Source organism: Mirounga leonina, unplaced genomic scaffold (genome assembly GCF_011800145.1).
Source record: "Mirounga leonina isolate KUSES-001 unplaced genomic scaffold, KU_Mleo_1.0 Mir_418, whole genome shotgun sequence".
Taxonomy (NCBI): Eukaryota; Metazoa; Chordata; class Mammalia; order Carnivora; family Phocidae; genus Mirounga; species Mirounga leonina.
In genome coordinates this window covers 829,314-847,840 of record NW_023270739.1, presented here as the reverse complement: position 1 = coordinate 847,840, position 18,527 = coordinate 829,314, and the positions used below count along the sequence as shown (strand labels likewise).

At 44.9% G+C, this 18,527-nt stretch overlaps 1 protein-coding gene across 1 annotated transcript in view; it reads left to right on the top strand.

The window, feature by feature from the left end:
* ATXN10 (ataxin 10) overlaps positions 1 to 18,527 on the top strand; it is a 159,224-nt gene that overhangs the window by 69,891 nt on the left and 70,806 nt on the right. Inside the window, exon 9 of the mRNA XM_034987309.1 lies at positions 736 to 905. Coding sequence (XP_034843200.1) covers positions 736 to 905 — 170 coding nt within the window. The remainder of the gene's footprint in view (positions 1 to 735; positions 906 to 18,527) is intronic.

Here is an 18,527-nt window from a genome sequence, read left to right as displayed (position 1 = left end):
TGCTGTCTAGATGCATTTCATAGAGCATAATAATTTTTCCTCTTTTGAATATAGCCAGACTAGATTTATGGAGAGTACATGTTGCCTTCCGATTACCTGGACAGTGAGAAAAAAAAATCAACCTACTTCTTGGTTTTTGTCATATGGCTCATTACAGAATAAGTATTGATTGTATTTTAGATGTAGCTGACTGTAGTTGTCACATGAGTTCCTTCATAAAGAATTTGGGATTGGAAACTTCTTTATAAGAAAGATTGCAGAAGGTGCCTGAGTGGCTCAGTTGGTTAGGTGTCCGGCTCTTGGTTTTGGCTCAGGTCATGATCTCCCGGCTAGGGGATCGAGCTCCTGTGTCAGGCTCTGTGGCTCAGTGGGAAGTCTGCTTCCCCTCTGCCCCTCCCCTCGTTCACACACATGCATGCGCATACACATACTCTCCCTCTCAAATAAATAAATAAATCTTAAAAAAAAAAAAAAGAAAGATGGCAGAAAATTTTTAGCTAACTTTTCTTTGTGGATAAATAGAAAGTCCAGGTTGGGATAATCATTATGGCTTATCTCCCCAAAACCAGCGTTGTGAAAAAATTTCAAGCAAAAGAAGAGTTTTCTAATCATTAAAGGTACTTTACCTTTATTTTATTTTAGTCCATTAAAGTAAGTTAGATTTGTATATGGAAAGTCAGTACAAAATGCCAAAAATTTTCTTAGGGTAAATAAAACTTACTGTTTTCGTTGTAGACCTTTTACGACTGATTCATGTAGCTGGCAATGACACCACAAACATCTTCAGTAGCGGTGGCTGCATAAGAGCAGAGGGCGACATCTCAAATATGGCTGAGGGCTTTAAGTCTCATCTCATTCGTCTGATCGGAAATCTGTGTTACAAGAATAAAGACAACCAAGACAAGGTAAGATTGTTTCTCGGCATGTTTCATATATATATGGCTTCATTTAGAATATGGTATTTAGAATTTAGAATATATACAGTTCTTGGAATGATAGTTTGAGTGCTTAGAAGGTAGCATGAAATAATACGTGTGTGCGCATATTCCCACAGATACGGGTCCTAGGTCACATTTGTTTTTATCAGGATTTGTATTTTTGTAATTTTGCATTGTATTTGTCCTTAATGTGTTTGAGCCAGTCTCCTTTCTCATAAATTGTCAATGCTTGTCTAAGCCAGTGCATATCTTACATCATGTAGAGAACAATCAACAAAAACAGGTATTTGAAGTGCCTAGAAGTTTTCAAACACATGATAGACATTTAATAAATAGTTATTATGGACCATTATCTTAATAAAAAACAAAGAGAACTTTAATCTTGACCTACATTTATGGATGATAGCATCATAAGCATTTCTTCTGTTTTGAAATTGATACAGTATTTAAGTATTAAATCTTTAGAAACTCAGTAGACTGCCATTGGAAACCTCTTTTGTGCTGAATAGCTTAGAGGTCACTATATTGATAACATGAGAAGGTGATAAAAAAGATGGCAGAATTGGACCACATGCTTAACATTGAACTAGCCTGCCTATATTTTCCTAGAGTTTTTCTTTGGGTGGCATTTGTTTTGCTTCATCAGATATCAGATACATATGTGGCAGATTCTATTTTTCCAAGATGGCTGCAGAAACACGCCTGCAATATGACTTTGCCATTCTCCCATCAAGGATTAGCATTTGTTTCTCCATTTTCAGTCTGGATGACGAAAAATCTCTGTGACTGCTTTGAATAATCACATGTAGTGGGAGTGATCTTGTATCATTTCTGATAGAACCCTTGACTGATCTGGCAGATTCCATTTTTAGCCTCGTCAAAGCTGGTTAACCATGTCAGATGTGCAGATCCCCTGAGATCACTATGCCGTGATTTGCTCAGTCTGCATGGAGAGAAGCCCTGGAGGGTGAGATGTAATGAAGAGAGAGAGAGAGAGAGATGCGTCAGGGAATACCAAGGCAGCAGACATGTGGGCAGGAGACCATCTTGGAAGTTTTCTAGGTAGTTGTGCGCTTCCTTAGTTCCAAGCTCGGTTTCCTAGTTGCACAGCTGATGCCACGTGAATGAGGGACAGCCTGCCTGACAGAGCCCTTTCTGAATTTGTGACCCACAAGATTATGAGGAATAATCCAAAATTGGGGAAAAAAATAAGTGGTGTGGGTTCTGCTTCTGTTAATGGTCCTGTAAGCTGCTGTAGGACTGAACCTCCTGCAAATAATAATTACAAACTCTGGACAAAAGACAGCCATGTGAAAATAATCAAATTTGACACAAACATGCAATTTTGGAATTGAATTGCCCCTTGGAAGAAGGGAGTGGCGCAGCGTGTGCTCTGTAGGACACTTAAAACTCTAAAAGAAAATCTGCACTCCTTTCATCTTAAAGATTAAATGGACAGTTTGGAGGAAGCACAGCCATTGGAAAATGAAGGAGGGACTCCTGGGGAGGAGAAAGCAAGCCCCAAATTCTGTGTATCAGCTGTCTGAATCCATGCGATGCCTGAATCACACATGTAGGGCAGGATCCAAGCAGCTAAGCTACGGATAAAAGAATTGTACTGAGTTTTGAGCTGCCACACCAGATTGGACAGTGTAACTCCAACCAAGATAATTGCCTGCTAAAATAAAAATATCAACATTCTTTAGAAGAATATAATAGAATCCCGAGTTTCCATAGCATAGTATTCTCAATGTCCAGGATAGAATTCAGGCTTACTTTAAGCACAAGAAAATATGACCCATTCTCCAAGAGAAAAAAGATAATCAGCAGAGACTACAATGACACAGATGTTGGGTTTAGCAGACAATGATTTGAAAGCAACTCTAACTATGCCCAAGGATGTAAAGGAAAATATGCTTCTAATGAATGAAAAGATAGTCAGCAGAGAAATAGACACCAAAAAGAGAACCAAATGGAACATCTAGAATTGAAAAATATAGTATCCAAGATAAAATTTAAAAATTTTACTGAATGAGCTTGACAACTTAAGAGATGACAGAGTAAAGAGTCAGTGAGCTTGGAGATAGGACAGTAGGAATCATCCAGTCGGAAGAGCAGAGAAAAGATCGAAAATAAAATGGTCATCTTTAGATGGCTAAGTTTTGGAGGAATAGTATGTTGTGTAGCATTTGATAGTTAGCATACTTTCTACAGGACATGGCCCAGAACCAAATGCCAGATAACTTGCTCTCATGTGTATACCATTTCGACTCCTCCTCATTTTCAAACAGGTGTGAGTGGAAGACTACTAATCCCCTCCCCACCCTGGAAAATTACTGGACCGATTTTTGTAAGAGAAAGTGGATAGAGAATAAAACACACTTTGCCTTTTTAATGACCAAGACTGCCTTTCTTGAGGAGCACAAAAGAGGTGGTTTTTCTTGTGTTTAACTATTCTTTTGTTGCTAATTTGGATTGGCCTCTTATAGGAACAAAATGTAGTAACCCTTAAAAGGCTTATGAAATAACTCACCGAAGTCAGGATCAGATTGCACCATAAGTAAATATGGAGCGTGCCCAGGTGCTGCTGTGGAGAGGTCACTGGGGCTCACAGGAAGTCGGGCTGTGTTTCTTCACGTGTGCAATTGCTAATAGCACTGCTGATTTCTGAGCAAACATTCTCGAAGGTATGAAGAAGTTCATTCTTTGAGTATAAGAATGCCTCTGTTTCTCCTGCTTTCTTACCTATGCCAACAAAATGCCTTCCCTGAAAGCATGACTTCTGGGATCTGTTTCTCCTTCCGAAGAATCGGCCACAACGTCACAGTCTTACTCTGCATGTTTCTGGATTCTTGTCGCCAAATCCTGATTCTAGCTGGGTGTGACAGACCTTGCCCTTGCCCATTGTTGCCTCAAAGAATAGAGGTCACGTGCTCTAAAGATGACTTTAGTTACGATTTTAGAGAAATGGATGATAATGTAGCAGGTCTTTTTCACCAGGCTGTTAATTCTCATTGTGTTGTCCAGATGACTATCCCACTTCTACCCAAATTTGGGCCCAAAGGGAAATTTGGCTTTCTCTGCTCTGAGACTAAAGATTTGAGTTAGGGGGATTTTGTATCCTCTAACGGGATTTAGTTCCTCCTTCACCTGGAAGGAGGGTCTGATAACCTGTTTCATGTTTACTATGTCACAGGGTTGTGCATAGTGACTTAACGTGTATTCTCAACTTGGATCTTTGTATCAGTCCTGGGAAGCAGGTTCTGCTGACCACATTTAGGAGAGGCTGTCAGGTGGTTGAGTTGCGTTGTCCAGAGTAGAATTTAGATTTGTCTGACTGAGCTCCTGGGCCTGTGCTCTCTTCCCTGGACCACAGTGCCTCATTTAGGAGCTTTCCAGGGCTTTGGAGGAAGAGGAAGTCAATAGACTTCCTGATGGACTTCCCATCGAAGATGCTAGAGGCTTGTGTATCCATTTCTGCGAGGCTAGCCAGGCCCCTTCTGCCCGCTCTGGGTTCGAGCCTGGCACTCCTGGATACTCACATCTCTGTCTCTGACTCATCCATTCATCAGATGTGCATGTTCCCAGCTCTGGGGGTCTGTTGATGGAGAAGACAGACCGGTATCTCTTCCTGTGAAGCTTTAACTCTAGGAGCACCTAGGGACTATCCTTGCTTCTTTGAACTAGGATCCCAAGATGATTGACCAATGATTGTCCTAGATCTTTGTGCACTACCAGTTGCTCTGAGGTTTGATCAGAAGCCATTTCAGCCCAGCTGGGTCTCTGTGCTTGCCTGTGTCCCTTCAGTCATTGCATCGAACGTGGTGCCCACCTACTGGGTGGCGCCCCTACAGTTGGGTGGCCCTTTCCCTGTTACAAAGGTCTTCTCATCCGCGTTAGTTTGTTGGAGCCTTAGGACACCTCTGTGGAAAAGGCTGAAAAGCCATCATCATTTTCTTTTTTTCTTTTTTATTTATTTTTATTTATTTGACAGAGAGAGAGAGAAGGAACACAAGCAGAGGGAGAGGGTGAGGGAGAAGCAGGCTTCCCGCCGAGCAGGGAGCCCGACGCGGGGCTCGATCCCAGGACCCTGGGACCATGACCTGAGCCGAAGGCAGACGCTCAACGACTGAGCCACCCAGGCGCCCCCATCATCATTTTCTAAATGAGGAGACCAGCGCTCAGAGAGACTGTGATTTAGTTCCATTAGCATTTATTCAGTGGGAACCACTGAGCTGCCTGCCTGGGGGAGACAGAGTCACCATAGTAGGCCTGTCAGAGAGGAGCAGGTGTGGTCCTCTGGGCAGGCTGCACCAGCAGCAGCCCCCTCTAAGCAGGGACGGGGCCCGGACTGCACCATCGTGATAGGAAGGGTGATAACCCCCTTTTGCGTTTGTGTCTTTGGGCTGTATTTAAGGGAGTCAGATGTGTCTGGCCTCAAATGAAAAATCTGCCTCGGGAAATTATTTCCCCAGTCCTCCCGTGGATCTTGAACTCTTAAGTGTGCGCACGTGATGAGTCGTAGTGTTTCCTGGATTGTAAAGGAGTCACTGGACTTCCCTTTCCCAGGTCGTAGTAGGGAGCTGTTCCCAAACACTTGGTGACTTCTATTCTTACCTTGTTTTTTGTGCTCGACAAAACATAGTATTTCCTTGCTACTCTGTACTGATTAGTTTACTTTTAAACCCTTGTGGACCTGAAATGGAGATTCTGTTTTGGTTTCTATTGTAAGAAGCATATGGGTATTAATGCTGTAAATACGAAGAAAGCATTCTTTGGCTTCCTCTTTGTTAGCGTAAGGAATGCATGGTGTGCTTTTTTTCTTCCCTGTTCTTCTTTCCTTCGCTATTGTCAGAAATGCTTTAAGTGAATTCTTGATGAGACGAAAACCAAAAAAATGGTTGCTGTTTTTTTCCATAAAAGCTGATTGCATTTTTTTTTCAAAGTGGATAGGCAAATGAACTCGTTTGTCTACCTTTCATCCCCCCGCCCCCCAAGAAATTCTATTGACTAATAAGTTGGGCCATCCACAGTTTGGATTATTCAGTCCATTCTGCCAAAAGTTTTGTGGAAATGCTGCTCAGTTTCTTCTTTTCCTTCTCCTCCCTGATAGAAAAGATTCCCAGCATTCACACATACGTTTGCTCCCATGTGTTCAAACATATGCACATAGCAAGCCTTCATTACAGCCGTGACTTCATTTTAAAAATAAGTCTATAGTGTACAGAAAAGTGGAGCATGAGAAGACCAGAAACTGGCCAATTCTGAATTCCAGCTCAGAATTACCTATTATGAAGGTAGGTTTCATTTATATACATGAAAAATCTCTGATATATTTTTCATTAAAATGTTTTGCCCATTATCCCCGACATCTAAATTGTGCCTCCCACGTAGTAGGCATTCGGTAAATTTTTCTTGCTTGAGAATTTATTTTTAAAACATTTGTCCAGTGTCCATTACATACTGAGCACAGTTTTAGGTTCTGGAAATATAAAGCAAGTAAGACATGATTCTTGTCTTCAAGGAGTGTATATTTTACTATAAAATTTCCTTACTGGGGCGCCTGGGTGGCTCAGTCGTTAAGCGTCTGCCTTCGGCTCAGGTCGTGATCTCAGGGTACTGGGATTGAGCCGCACTCAGCGGGAAGCCTGCTTCTCCCTCTCCCACTCCCACTCCCCCTGCTTGTGTTCCCTTTCTTGCTGTGTCTCTCTGTCAAATAAATAAATAAAATCTTAAAAAAAAAATAATAAAATTTCCTTACTATATTTGCAGACAGAGACATGTAGTAGAAAGAAAATAACTTCCCAAATGAGAAGCAATGTTCCTCTAAATTTTGGGTTCTGTAATTATTTTTGAAAGTCTTTTTTATGTTACAATATATTTGAATATACTCTAACTTACTGTAATTTGTCTCATTTTTATTTGACTTACCCATATCTATATTTTAGACCATAAGAACGTCTACCTAGTGTAAAACTTGCAAGGAGTTAGACGGTATGTTTTTAATCCCAAATAGGTTTTGTAGATCTGAGTATATTTTTTTCATTAACCGTAAATAAAGTTTCAACTAAATTTACAATTGTTAAGTATTCATAACATGATCATTTTTTAGCTCCTTTTTTGGGGAGGGGGCTGGATGCCCTCAGGTTTTCACATCTAGATGTGAGGGGTCAAGAGCGGGCTAACTATTAAACCCTTTTTTTTAATGATTCTATTTGACGTGTTCTCAAGTAGCGTATCTGCCCATAAAATCATGAAGCTTCAATGATCGATTGCTGTTTCCTCATCATTTTATTCAGGTGGTTGCTCTGCGTGAGGGTTTGTACTTGTTTCTCCTGCGCCCATGTACTGGCTGAGTCGTCAGCTCCCCGGGTAATTGATGGTTGTGCAGAGAAATGAATGCGTGGCCAGGGTGGGATTTCCTTTGCGCTGCTGTAAAGCGGGCCCTAGGCTCTCTGTTCTCATGCAAGACCAGCGTCTGCACGCTTGGCCCGTGCTAGCTAGTGCTGTGTGCACTTGCCAGCCTGCCCGTGTCCTTTACCCGGGTGACCTTAGCTTGGCCTTTGGTACTCAAGGTCAGAAGGTGCCTTCTCTGCAGAACCTTCTCAGATCACCGCAGAAGGCCCACACTCTCCTCTCTAGCCTGTACCTGCTACTCTTAAAGCCTGGCTTTATCCTTGACTTGTAAATATAGTACTGACTTTGGGTTCCAGCACGTTTCCGGATATGTGTGTTGTTAACAGCTCCAGTGTAATACACATGTATAAAGTGACCCCTGGCAAATCATGCTCAGTTTGATTTGGGCGTCACTCACTTTACCTTAGCCAGCCCAGTTCGTAGTCCTCCCCACCCCCCCACCCCATCCGTTCCCCCCCCCCCCCCCCCCCCCCCCCCCTCCCCCCCCCCCCCCACCTACCAGGGGTTCCTCGCTTCTCCCTTGATGATTAGTCTTTCATGAGTCTGCTCTTCCTGGTTGATAATGGCGTAATCTGCACACTCTGCCAGGGACATATTTTTCCCCTTTTACAGGAATCTAACATACTGTACCTCAATGCCTGACTACTTGGGGAATTCCAGGGAGGCTGCTGAAAACATCCCGGCAGTGGGCTCGCCCATCAGTGGCTCCTCGGTCTTTGTGCTGTTTGTCACATTCAGCTCCACAAATATGGGTGATGCGCATACAGGAAGCTTCGAGTAGTACAGGGAACCCAGACGGGGCCTCGTGGTTAGATACCCCAGGTCTGCCTTGTGGTTTTACCGGCTCAGCTGTGTGAGCGTGGGCAGATGATTTCACCTCTCCGAGTCTCAGCTCCTTCGTGTATAAAATGGAGACTGACACCTGCTGGTGGGGCTGGCAGGAGGAAGTGTGATCACGTATGTGACGTGTCTGATGGCGTGTGTGCGGCCTCTCAACCTCCGTTCTGGTTCACGCCAGTGTCTCCCAGCACATGTATTGAAGTCGAAGTTTGTAGAAAGCATTTCGCGGGTATTTACAAATTACAAAGTAATCCTCACGTTCTGTACTCTGTGTTCATCACCTTTCTTAATAGACGGGACTTTTTGGAGGAAGTAAAGTGAAGCAAACATGAGAACTTTCTTCGGGACCAGAATCCTTTTTTTCCTTGTCAGTTTGACCACGCATGCTCTCTGCATTGAATTTGTCTTTTGTTACTGTCTTGTAAAGAGCCCAAGTGTTTTCTGTGTGGATCCCCGAATCCGTTCTAGCTCACTTCTGAGAGCGTGTTAAGGAACTTTCAAATGACGGGCCTGTGGCCTGTCTCGGTGAGCCTCTGTGTTTTCCTCGGTTAGAAACAAGTTGCACAGAATCCCAGTTTATTGATTTGAAGATTGAATGTATAGGCAAGATCTGGCTTGCTTAGAATTCCTCTTCTTTGTAATGTAATCCCAGTTCAAGAAATATGTCAAAATTCATAAATCAAGCTGTCACCATTAGTTTCCTGAACCTACAGTTCCTGTTACAGTAGGTGAAATTAACATTCCTATCTAGAGGACACATATCATGGCTTAGCTTGGTGCAGCTGTAAATTTTTTCTTTTTAAAGACCCAAAACCCCTTTTTGTGTCTCATCATAGAGTGATCAGCTTGTTCTTTTGCAGAAAAGAGGTAAATTATTTAAAAGGAAGAACCACAGTAAATATGTAAATAAAAGGTAATGATCTGCTGTTCTCTGTTATTAGACTCTTGCGCACAAACTAGGCCCTGGGCCCCTGCGGACGATGCCACCGCCACCTCTCAGTTCCTCACCGGGCTGTGAGCTCTTTGAAGGCATCACGCACCCGGTGTAACCCCTGGTGTGCGGCGTCATGGACGTGTACCCCGTTTTACTGGCTAATCAAAGCCCGGAGGAGCTAAGTTCCTTGCTTGGGGTGATAGCAACCAGAATTCCCAGTCCAGGACCAGACTCTCAAGACTGGGATGCCAGTGTTTCTGCACTCCGCAGAGGGGGACATCTCTTGATTTCTTGAGGTCTGTCATTTGGGATCTTTGGCCGGCTCTGTGTGAATCCTTAGAGTCGGCACCTTTTGTCGAGCAGCGCAGGGGGGCGCTAGTGGCAGAGTCCTTCGGGACAGTGCTCACGTTCCGTGGTTCTTGTGAACGGTCTTTGACCTCTGAAGTGCTCCCTGGAGGTTAGTGTAGAGAACTGCGTTTCTGGGATGTGCGTATTCTGAGAAGCACCGTTTACCCATAGCCTCCATACCAAAAGGGAAGATATTGGGCAAGTATTTTGTCCGTGGTGACTCAGCACTTTATGAAAGCCTGGAATCCAGTTTTCTCAACTGCCACTCCGTTTTCTTTACTGTGCCCTGTGATCAGTTTCTAGACAACAGGGATTTTAAACGGATTTGTGTTTAACAGTAAAAACAATTATTTCACAGTATCCATAACAAGAAATATCTGAGACTTTAGGTGAAGGAAAACCAGCCACATAAACTGAGAGAAGTATCTGGTTCCTTGATGGAAAAGTGGGATATTATAAAGCTGTTGTCTTTAAACTCATTTATCTGTTTATTGCTAGACCAGTAAAATCCCACTGAAGGGAAAAAACCCAAGATTTTGACAAAAAAACATGAAACTAATTGGGGAATTATCTTAGCAATATTAAGATCTACTTTACAGCTAAAATAGTCAACAGTATATGGAGTGTATATATTAGTGGAAGAGAACATGTGCTTTTGGAAGCAGACCCCTGAGAAGTGAGAAGTTGGCCTGTGACAAGGGGAGCCCACCAACCAGAGAGGAGGCAGAGCTTGTTTTATCAGTGAACCGGGAGTAATTGGTTAACTGTGAAAGAAACTGAGCTCCCCCCAGAATCAAGTTGTGTCGACGAAGGAATAAAATGCTACAGCTAGAATCGTGAGAATCTGGAATAGCAGTTCGTTGGTTTTTCAGAATAACCAAGGATATTTTATGGAGTAGAGGTAATGAAGATTGGTAATGAAGATTATCACAGATTTGACTATTCCTAAGTGTGGAACTCAGCCTTGAACCAGCTTGTACCTGGGTTCTGCCAGACAGTAGGAGGCTGACCTCGAACTAATTATGTATCCTCTCTGTGACTCAGTTTACTCAACCAAAAATGGAGTCCTCATAGGACTCAGGGCAAAGGGGGGGTTGTGAGGGGTAAATTAGATGATCCACTTGAGACACATGCTAAGCTTTTAGTCACGGTCAGCTCTATTTATACTTACGCTTATTTCAGTATTATTATATTATAATAGGAACAACCTACTTTTCCATCAAGTGGAAATGCTTAAGTAAATTATAGTAATATGATACGCATCCAATAAAAATCATGTTTTCAGAGAGCATCTGTTCTCTTGATAGCACTCAGGATGACGTGGTCAGCAGGACTAAAGGAACGGGACAACACGGGACTGTATGTAACAAGCCCTACTTTCATGTGCGTCTACGTCGTACGTGGATTTAAGGTGCACAAATGCACACGCATGCGACAGAGTGACCCTGAACGAATGTACTACATTGGCAGCTCCTCTCTCTGGGTGGTAAATTAATGACGGGTTTCTGTTTCCTGTATACTTTTTGTAGTCTTGACAGTGAATGTGAATTACTTTAATAATAGCAAGAAAGCGCTGTTAAAAAAGGAAAGGGGCGCATGGCCAGAGGTCCTGATAAGACAAGAATCTCCGTAGTTCATTAGTAACTGACGTTTTTCTTTCTTCTGCGTGCCTGGTGGGACAACATCGCAGCCCCTCCTTGGCCAAGGTCCCGGGGTTTTAACAGTTACAGTTTCAGTTACATTTTTAATTGAAAGATTTTAATAAGTAAAACGTTGGCATAAGATCTGGATAATATTGCTAACAAATAATTAATAGCCTGGTTGGAGTCAGTAGGTGGTGTGTGAGAGAGAGGGAGGGAGAGAAGAAAATATAAAGAAGAAAATATTCTTCCAATGTGCTGCACATTTTTTCCCCTCATCAAGGGAATGGGAATTTGAATTTACCCTGTGTCGTCAGGTGGTGCGGTTCATGAGGTACATGAGCCTCTGCCGAGTGTCTGTGCTTTCTATTACGTATCCCAACCTAGGGAACTCTGAGTGCTCCTTGACGTTGTGAAATTTCTTTATATCTCCCCAGGCTCTGTTTCTTTGGTTCAATGAGAAAAGTGCTCTTATTTCAAATAGTGGGGAGTTCTCTCATTTTTTAAAAGACTAAAGTGGCGCTGTCTGTCACACATCTGAAACAGTTTTGATCTTTAGCATATTTCGTTTTTTTTTTTTTCCTTTCTTTTTTTCCCCCCGGCAGCAACTGAAAACTAAAAGGATCCAAGCCATGTCCCCATAATGGGCTTGTTTCCATCAGGGCTTGAATGCACAGTCGGACTGCCTCCCCTAGCCTCTTAAAAGCCTATTGCTTATCTTGTTCTGATAGAATTTAACTTCATACCCATTACATTCAGATGGACCAAGAATGATATTTAGTCTCAAGCTGTGGATTTTGGTTTGAATTTAGATCTGCTGCTTTGTTGCACTGAAGAGTAAAGTCAGGAATAATTTGGAGTCCAAGTATGAAGGAATATGCTATTTGGCGTGGTGGCAAGAGCTTTTAGTTCAGCTCAGCAAATATGTATCTGCCATATGCTGTGTATCAGCCAGGACTCTAGACATGGGGAATGCAGAAACGGATTTGGCCTCGTGCTTCCTCCCAGGGAATGCACAGTGTAAAGGGGGAGACAGGTGTAAAAACGGATCGTTCCAACAGAGTGGTGTGTGTAATTCAGAGTGGTAGTAGAAGTGTTGTAAATGCTTGGTGGAAATGGCTCACCTTGGAGCTTCCAGAAGAGCCTCAAGGAGCAGGGCGGCGGGTGGAGGGAAAGGTTGGCCTTATGAGCGGGTGTGAGGATCCCCCTGCTGCATGCTGGCCTTGACTGGACCTGAGGGTGGGAGGCGGGGTGCAGAGGGGGCAGGGCAGGCGATGGGGCTTTGTGTGCCTGGCCGATGGGCTCTGAACTCCACTGTCCTAGTAAATTCATTAAGTATCTTTCATCTCTGAGGATGATCTTGGTTCTCTTTCATAGCCACATGTTCCTTCCTTGCATTCTTTCTGTGTATTTTGTCTTTTGCCATACTTCTGTTCTCTTTCAGACTGTTGTATTATTTCTAGCCCTTGAGGTATGTTTTCTCATTTGTCACCCCCCACCCCAGTTCCTCTCCCCTCTCTCCCTCCCTCTGTCTCTCTCCCTCCCTCCCTTCTTTCCTCCCTCTCTCTATCTCTCCGTCTCGTCTCTCCCTCTCTCCTTCACTCTCCCTCCCTCCCTGTGGTTTACTCCCAGGGGTTTTCCTGGTCCCTGGGTTGTAGACTTGTTCTCACAGAACAGTTTGCCTTTGCTTCCATCTCCTACGGCCCTAGAGGGCCCACACATCCTACCTTTTACCAGTTTCCGTATTAATGTTATTTCTTGACTCAGGGTTCTGGTAGCATACTAGCAGTGTGAGTGTGGACCCAGCACCTACATGTTGTAGTGGCCCGCCCTCCCCCCCCCCCATCTCTGGACAGACCACAAGCCTCATTAAACTAGTGGACAGAGTTTTCACGAAGTGGTAGCCTCTGGTGGGGGACCTCATTCTACACTGGGGGTTTGCATTCCTTGTCACTGCGCTTTGTAGGCTGAAGGCCACTTGTCTGCAACCCCACCATGGTTCTGAAAACCCAGCCTCTAGGGACTTCGTCCTGGTTGGCTGCTGGACACCTTCACTTCTGTCTACCTCTCTGGCTTTTCATTTCTGGCATCTCGGGGGATGCAAAGTCTGTCCAGTGATGGGATGATGCCCAGGACCCCCAAGTCCTGGAGGGTTAGGCACAGAGATGAGTCCTGTCAGCCAAGTAGAGAACTTCTGGGTCCCTGGGAGCAGGTGGGCTCTAGGGTTTACTGTGTGAGCCTTCCCCTGATTGTCTGCTTCCAGTATCTGCATACTCTTCCCTTCAGCATGAGAACATTTTGATTTGGGGGAAAAGAAAGTTGAAATTTGTTTTTTGACTTCCTAGCAAGGCAGTCTTGTACATGTCACTTCTCAGAGTCTGTTTCTTCATCTATAAAATGAGATATTACCTGCCTTACTCATTATGAGGATTGAATTATTATTGATGGTGGTAACATTGATAACTGCCTTTTATGCGCGTCTCCTGTGTGTCCTGGAGTGGGGCATTCTACAGATCTCTTTCATTTCAATCCATCCAACTCCACAGCCCGTGTTGCACTGTGTCGTTCTGCCTCTCTACGGTCAGCATGGAGGGAGGGCCTGGCTCACAGCCCGCTAGTCCCTCTCCGTTGATGCTCTTTCTGAAGCTCTTGGAGCAGGGCCTCGGCCTCTCTGAGACACGATCTTGGGCAGGCAGCACCCAGAAATGGGAGCCAAGAGAGGGAGAAGGCTAGGGTCCTTTTCTACCTGTGAGCTGGTCTCTGCCTTCCTTCTGCACAAGGACTGGCTGGCTCTCTTGCCAGGCAGCATTCTTGAGCTCAGGAGTGCTGGGTGTGGGGCCCCAGGAAGGAGAACCCTATGTGGTCCCTTGCTGGTCAGTTTCACCCTCAGAGTGGATAGCCTTCTAGGTTGGCTTCAGGAAGTCTCGAGCCTGCATTGTGCAGAAAACATCTGTGCAGAGCTCCCTTCCCCTGAGTGAAGAAGGGCCCTGGATCTCTGTGATCCTCCATCTTCCCTGTGTGGTTCCGTCATGCCGAACCTTTTGTGTCTTTTAGTTCAGATTTACGATAAAGTGTACATGCACCTTGGAGGGGAAACACTTTTTTTTTTTTTTAAGTAGGCTCCACACACACTGTGGGGCTTGAACTCACAATCCCGAGATCAAGAGTCCGACCCTTAACCGACTGAGCCACCCAGGCGCCCCGGAGGGGAAACACTTGAAAGCCTTATCGGTCTTGTACATATTTGTGTGGTGTGTTACCCTCTTTTCCTGAGTGCAAACTCACTAAGGTGGTTAGGAGAGCCCACGCTTCACTTCTGTGGTCGGTCACTGTGGTCTGTTCTTTGCTTATACTCTTCATGACCCTAATAGTAGTAACTTGGACACCTGCATTTTCTTTTGGAGAAAAGGCATCGGTTACCTCGGCCACTTACTTCAATTGGGAAAAGAGGATTTTAAGCCTTATTCAAGAGCCTGGAAAAGTAAATTACTTCTAAAATGAGTAATAGCAACCATCACAGTCTTAGAAACACGCGGTGTGTTGTGCCTGTTGTGTGGAGACCACCCTCTCAGCCCTTCCATCTCGGAGCGTATCTAGCCTCATGACATTTCCTAGGGTAGGCCGTATTATTACTCCTGCCTTATAAATTTGTGAACAGAGGCCCATCGGGCTTGAGTACCTTGTTCAGGGTCACGCACAGCCAGTCAGCGACGGGACCGTGTTAAGAATCCAGGCAACCTGGCTCCAGACCGACGCTCCAGACCAGGCCACGCCGCCTCCCAGCCACCTGCTCTCCTCTCCACGTTTGGCCTAGACTCGGTGTTGGCCGGGTCTCTCTGATAGCTGTCCGTTGGGGACATTGTGAGCCTAAAACAGGATTCTTCCCGTTTTCTCTGATTTCAGTGAATGCCTACAGAATACCCAGTATCAATCTTTCAGGTGGAGGAGTAAGTTTTTTGTAAATTAAGTTTAAATAGGTTCTCTTTGCTTATCCAGACAATTTTTAAGTTTTGAAAGACTGACATTTCCAAAAAGATGTCTTTATTAAAGAAAATTTTATCCGCTAATATATGATACACACACACATAGACACGTATACATAAGCAAAGAGAATATGTGTTGTTTAATCATTTAAAGAAAAATCAAGTATTAGCATTAAAAGAAAGTCGCTAAATAGCCATGGTGAACTTTTTAAAGGGTCTTTGCAGTTTCTGTGTGACGTTTTCTGAGGAGGCCCTTAGGCAGGGGAGACCTTGCTCCCTTCCAAGCCGAGGGGCCAATCTGAAGCTTCCGTGTAGGTGGTGGGGAGGTGATTGTCCTTTTCAGGTTGAACTATTTGTATTATTTGTATTATTGTACATCTTATGTTACAAATCCTTCCCCAAGCTGCTCTTAGCTCATGTTACTCTTGGATATTTGAATAATTGCTTTAGCGTGAGACTAATTTCTGGGTATGACTTAGTGACAGTGTTAAATTTACCCACTGGAAAAATCCAACGGGAAACTTGAAGAGGAAGCCCTTTTCTGTGGCAGAGTTGGGGGCACGAGGGCCGGTGGAGTTAACTTTTTCGTCTGCTGAATCCCATGGGGTCGGTGCGTGAACATGGAGGAGGAGGGCGCCGGCGTGAGGAACATAACTGAGATGAGAGATACAGTTTCAGATGTTTCTGAAGCAAATCACGCCCTCCTCCTTTCCGTGGCAAGGAGTGACTTTGGGTCTGCACCTGCAGCTCCAGAACGGACAGCCTAGGGGCTGGGGGCGTGGAGGAGGAGGGCTGGGGAAGTCTGAGCAGGGAGGTGGGTGGCGGGGGTGTTGACAGGAAAAATCCGACTGGCAGGCCTCTGGGAGCAGGAGGGGAGGGCGTGTCTCCTGCCTGCTGGAATTTCAGCCCTGGCAACTTTTGGCTACATCCTCCTCCCTCCCCCAACCATAAACACAACACAACACAACAAAAACATATCCCTGTCTTTCAGTGCAGAGAGGTGCAGTACCAGCTGCTCGGTAAAATGTGGCCACGGGGAGGCGCACCCTCTGGTTCCTCGGGTTCGGGCCCCAGGCCCCAGCGGGAGCCCTCGGAGAGGCCCAGGATCCTGGCCCAGGAATGCCCCGGCTTCTGAAGTGCACCCTGGCCCAGGCTGGGGCCCCACCCGGAGGGTCATCGGCCCTGGGGTCCCTGAGGAGTGTGGTCCAAAGGGGGAGGAGTGGACGTTTCATTCAGCACTTTGAAGGGAGAAAGAAACCGGTCCTTTCTGTATTCTCTGTAAGACAGATTTGTTTCTAATCTTGAGAAATCATTTTTAGCAGTTTTAGAAGAAACCTTAGTACAGCATCAGGAAATATGGAGAGGGTAAAAACCTTTTTTTCCACGTGTGTGTAGGATTCAGGGAGTTTTGAGTATACTAACCTCATAAGTACCATTGTTTTGGAATTTTAGGTGTTAATCAAAATTATGATTAAAATTCTCAAATTAATTGGTATTTTATTCTCTTTTAAGTGCTACTCTCCTTTTTGTGTAGTTTTTATAACCAGTGCAGCTCGGCTTTATTAGAAAATTAAGCCCTGATGCACTTTTCTCCAAGCAGCCTTAGTCACTTGGGCTATAATGATTAAATTGGCATCTCTTAGACTTTCCTGTGTACACTGTTTATTGATCTTAAATTTGTAAAAGAGAAAACACAAAGTTCAGTTTTGTGGGGAGATGCACACATTCAAACTAAAGTTAATACTTCAGTGTTTGTACGGCAGGGAGTGACGTGGCCCTTTGTCACTGGAACAGTGCCATCAGGAAGGCCCCGTGCAGTGGTTGGGGGCCCCGACACTGCCGCCACAATCCGGGTCAGCGCCGGTCACCCTGCACTTCCCGGGTTCCTGCCTGACCTTTGGCTCCGAATTGTCCACCCTGCTCACCGCCCTCCGCCGCAAAGTAGGTCTGTGACCTCCCCGGGAGTGTCGTCACGAGAGTTCCCTGAGGCCCCGTGTGCAGGAGCGGGCGGGCGCGGACCGTCAGTGTCTCCACGGGGCACCACAGACCTTCCAGCCGTTTTGGATCCGTGTGAAAGCTCAGCAAATGAAATGACGTATTTGTGGCTTGAGATCTACCCACTTTAGTCTTGGACGTCACTGTTTCTGGGTCAAAACTGTAGATTCAAATGATTGGTTTTGAAGAACTGAACTGCCCTGTGGACGATCACACCTGATTTCCAGATTGCTTCTGCTGTGTGCCAGGTCACAGCTCTGAGAATTCTTCGTTAGCGCCGTGTTTCATGTGCTGACAGTGATCTGGAGATGTTGTTTTAGGTTGCCAGGTGTTAATTTAACACACAAACTGGCCTGTGTGCTTGCGCGTGCATGCATGCCTATACACCAGCGGGAGAGTGCCAGGAGCGGTAATTTAAAGTGAAATTGACAGAGCAGTATGTAATGTTTTATACTTAGGCAAGCTCCTGATGTACAGCTTCATGTGACATCTCGTTTTTTTAAAAGCCTGAGGCATCGGTAATCTTTATAGCAAGAATTCTAGTGCTGTGTTATGCATTCCAGGCTTACCGTCTATTCTGCCCGGTAAATATATGGCTTTTATGGACTTATAAATCATGACAGTAGGATTCGTGCATATCCAGAAACGAGGGGATTAAATCTTTACAGAGTTACCAAGATTTAATGTAATTTAGACATTATTCTTGCTTAGAAGTAACATTCTTATCTAAAGGCAGTATATTTCATATCTTTGGAGGGAACTTTTAAAAACACATCACCTGAGAAACAAATACTGAGGAAGAGCATACTGTATGCCAAGCATGATGCTGAGTGCTGGGGAGAGGGATGTGAGAGCGGCGGTCCCAGCCCGTGAGTAACTCAGCACCTAGAGGAAGATGCTAGAAAGGAAGAGTTGTGCTTTTATGATAGAGGTGAGAAGGCGGTGCTGTGTGGTGGGGCACAGAGCAGGGCAGGGCAGAGAATCCCCCATTCTTCATGGGGCTCCGAAGCTTGAAGGAAGGAAGAAAGGCTTCCCGAGGGCGTTGATGCGACGCAAACTTTCAGGATAAGTAGTGTTTAATAATGTTGTCAGCAGGGGCCAGGTTCTCCTAACCGTTCATAAATTCCTCCCTCCCTCCCTCCCTCTCTCCTCTCCTTCACGGGAGCTAAGGAAACCAGGAGGGTGGGTAGAGCAGTTCGTAGTAGCTGGCTTCTCTCTCTAATTTACAGACAACAAAATGCACAGCTATTTCATGAATGGTTTAATGAGTGTCGACAAATGTATACACTTGTGTAACTGTCACCCCAGTCAAGATGTACAGAACATTTTCATCACCTCCGAAGGTTCTACCGTGTCGAGGCTGGCTTCATGTGGCAGGACAGCATTGTGCAGAGGAGTAATGGCCCTAAGTAAGGAATGAGGAACAGGGCGG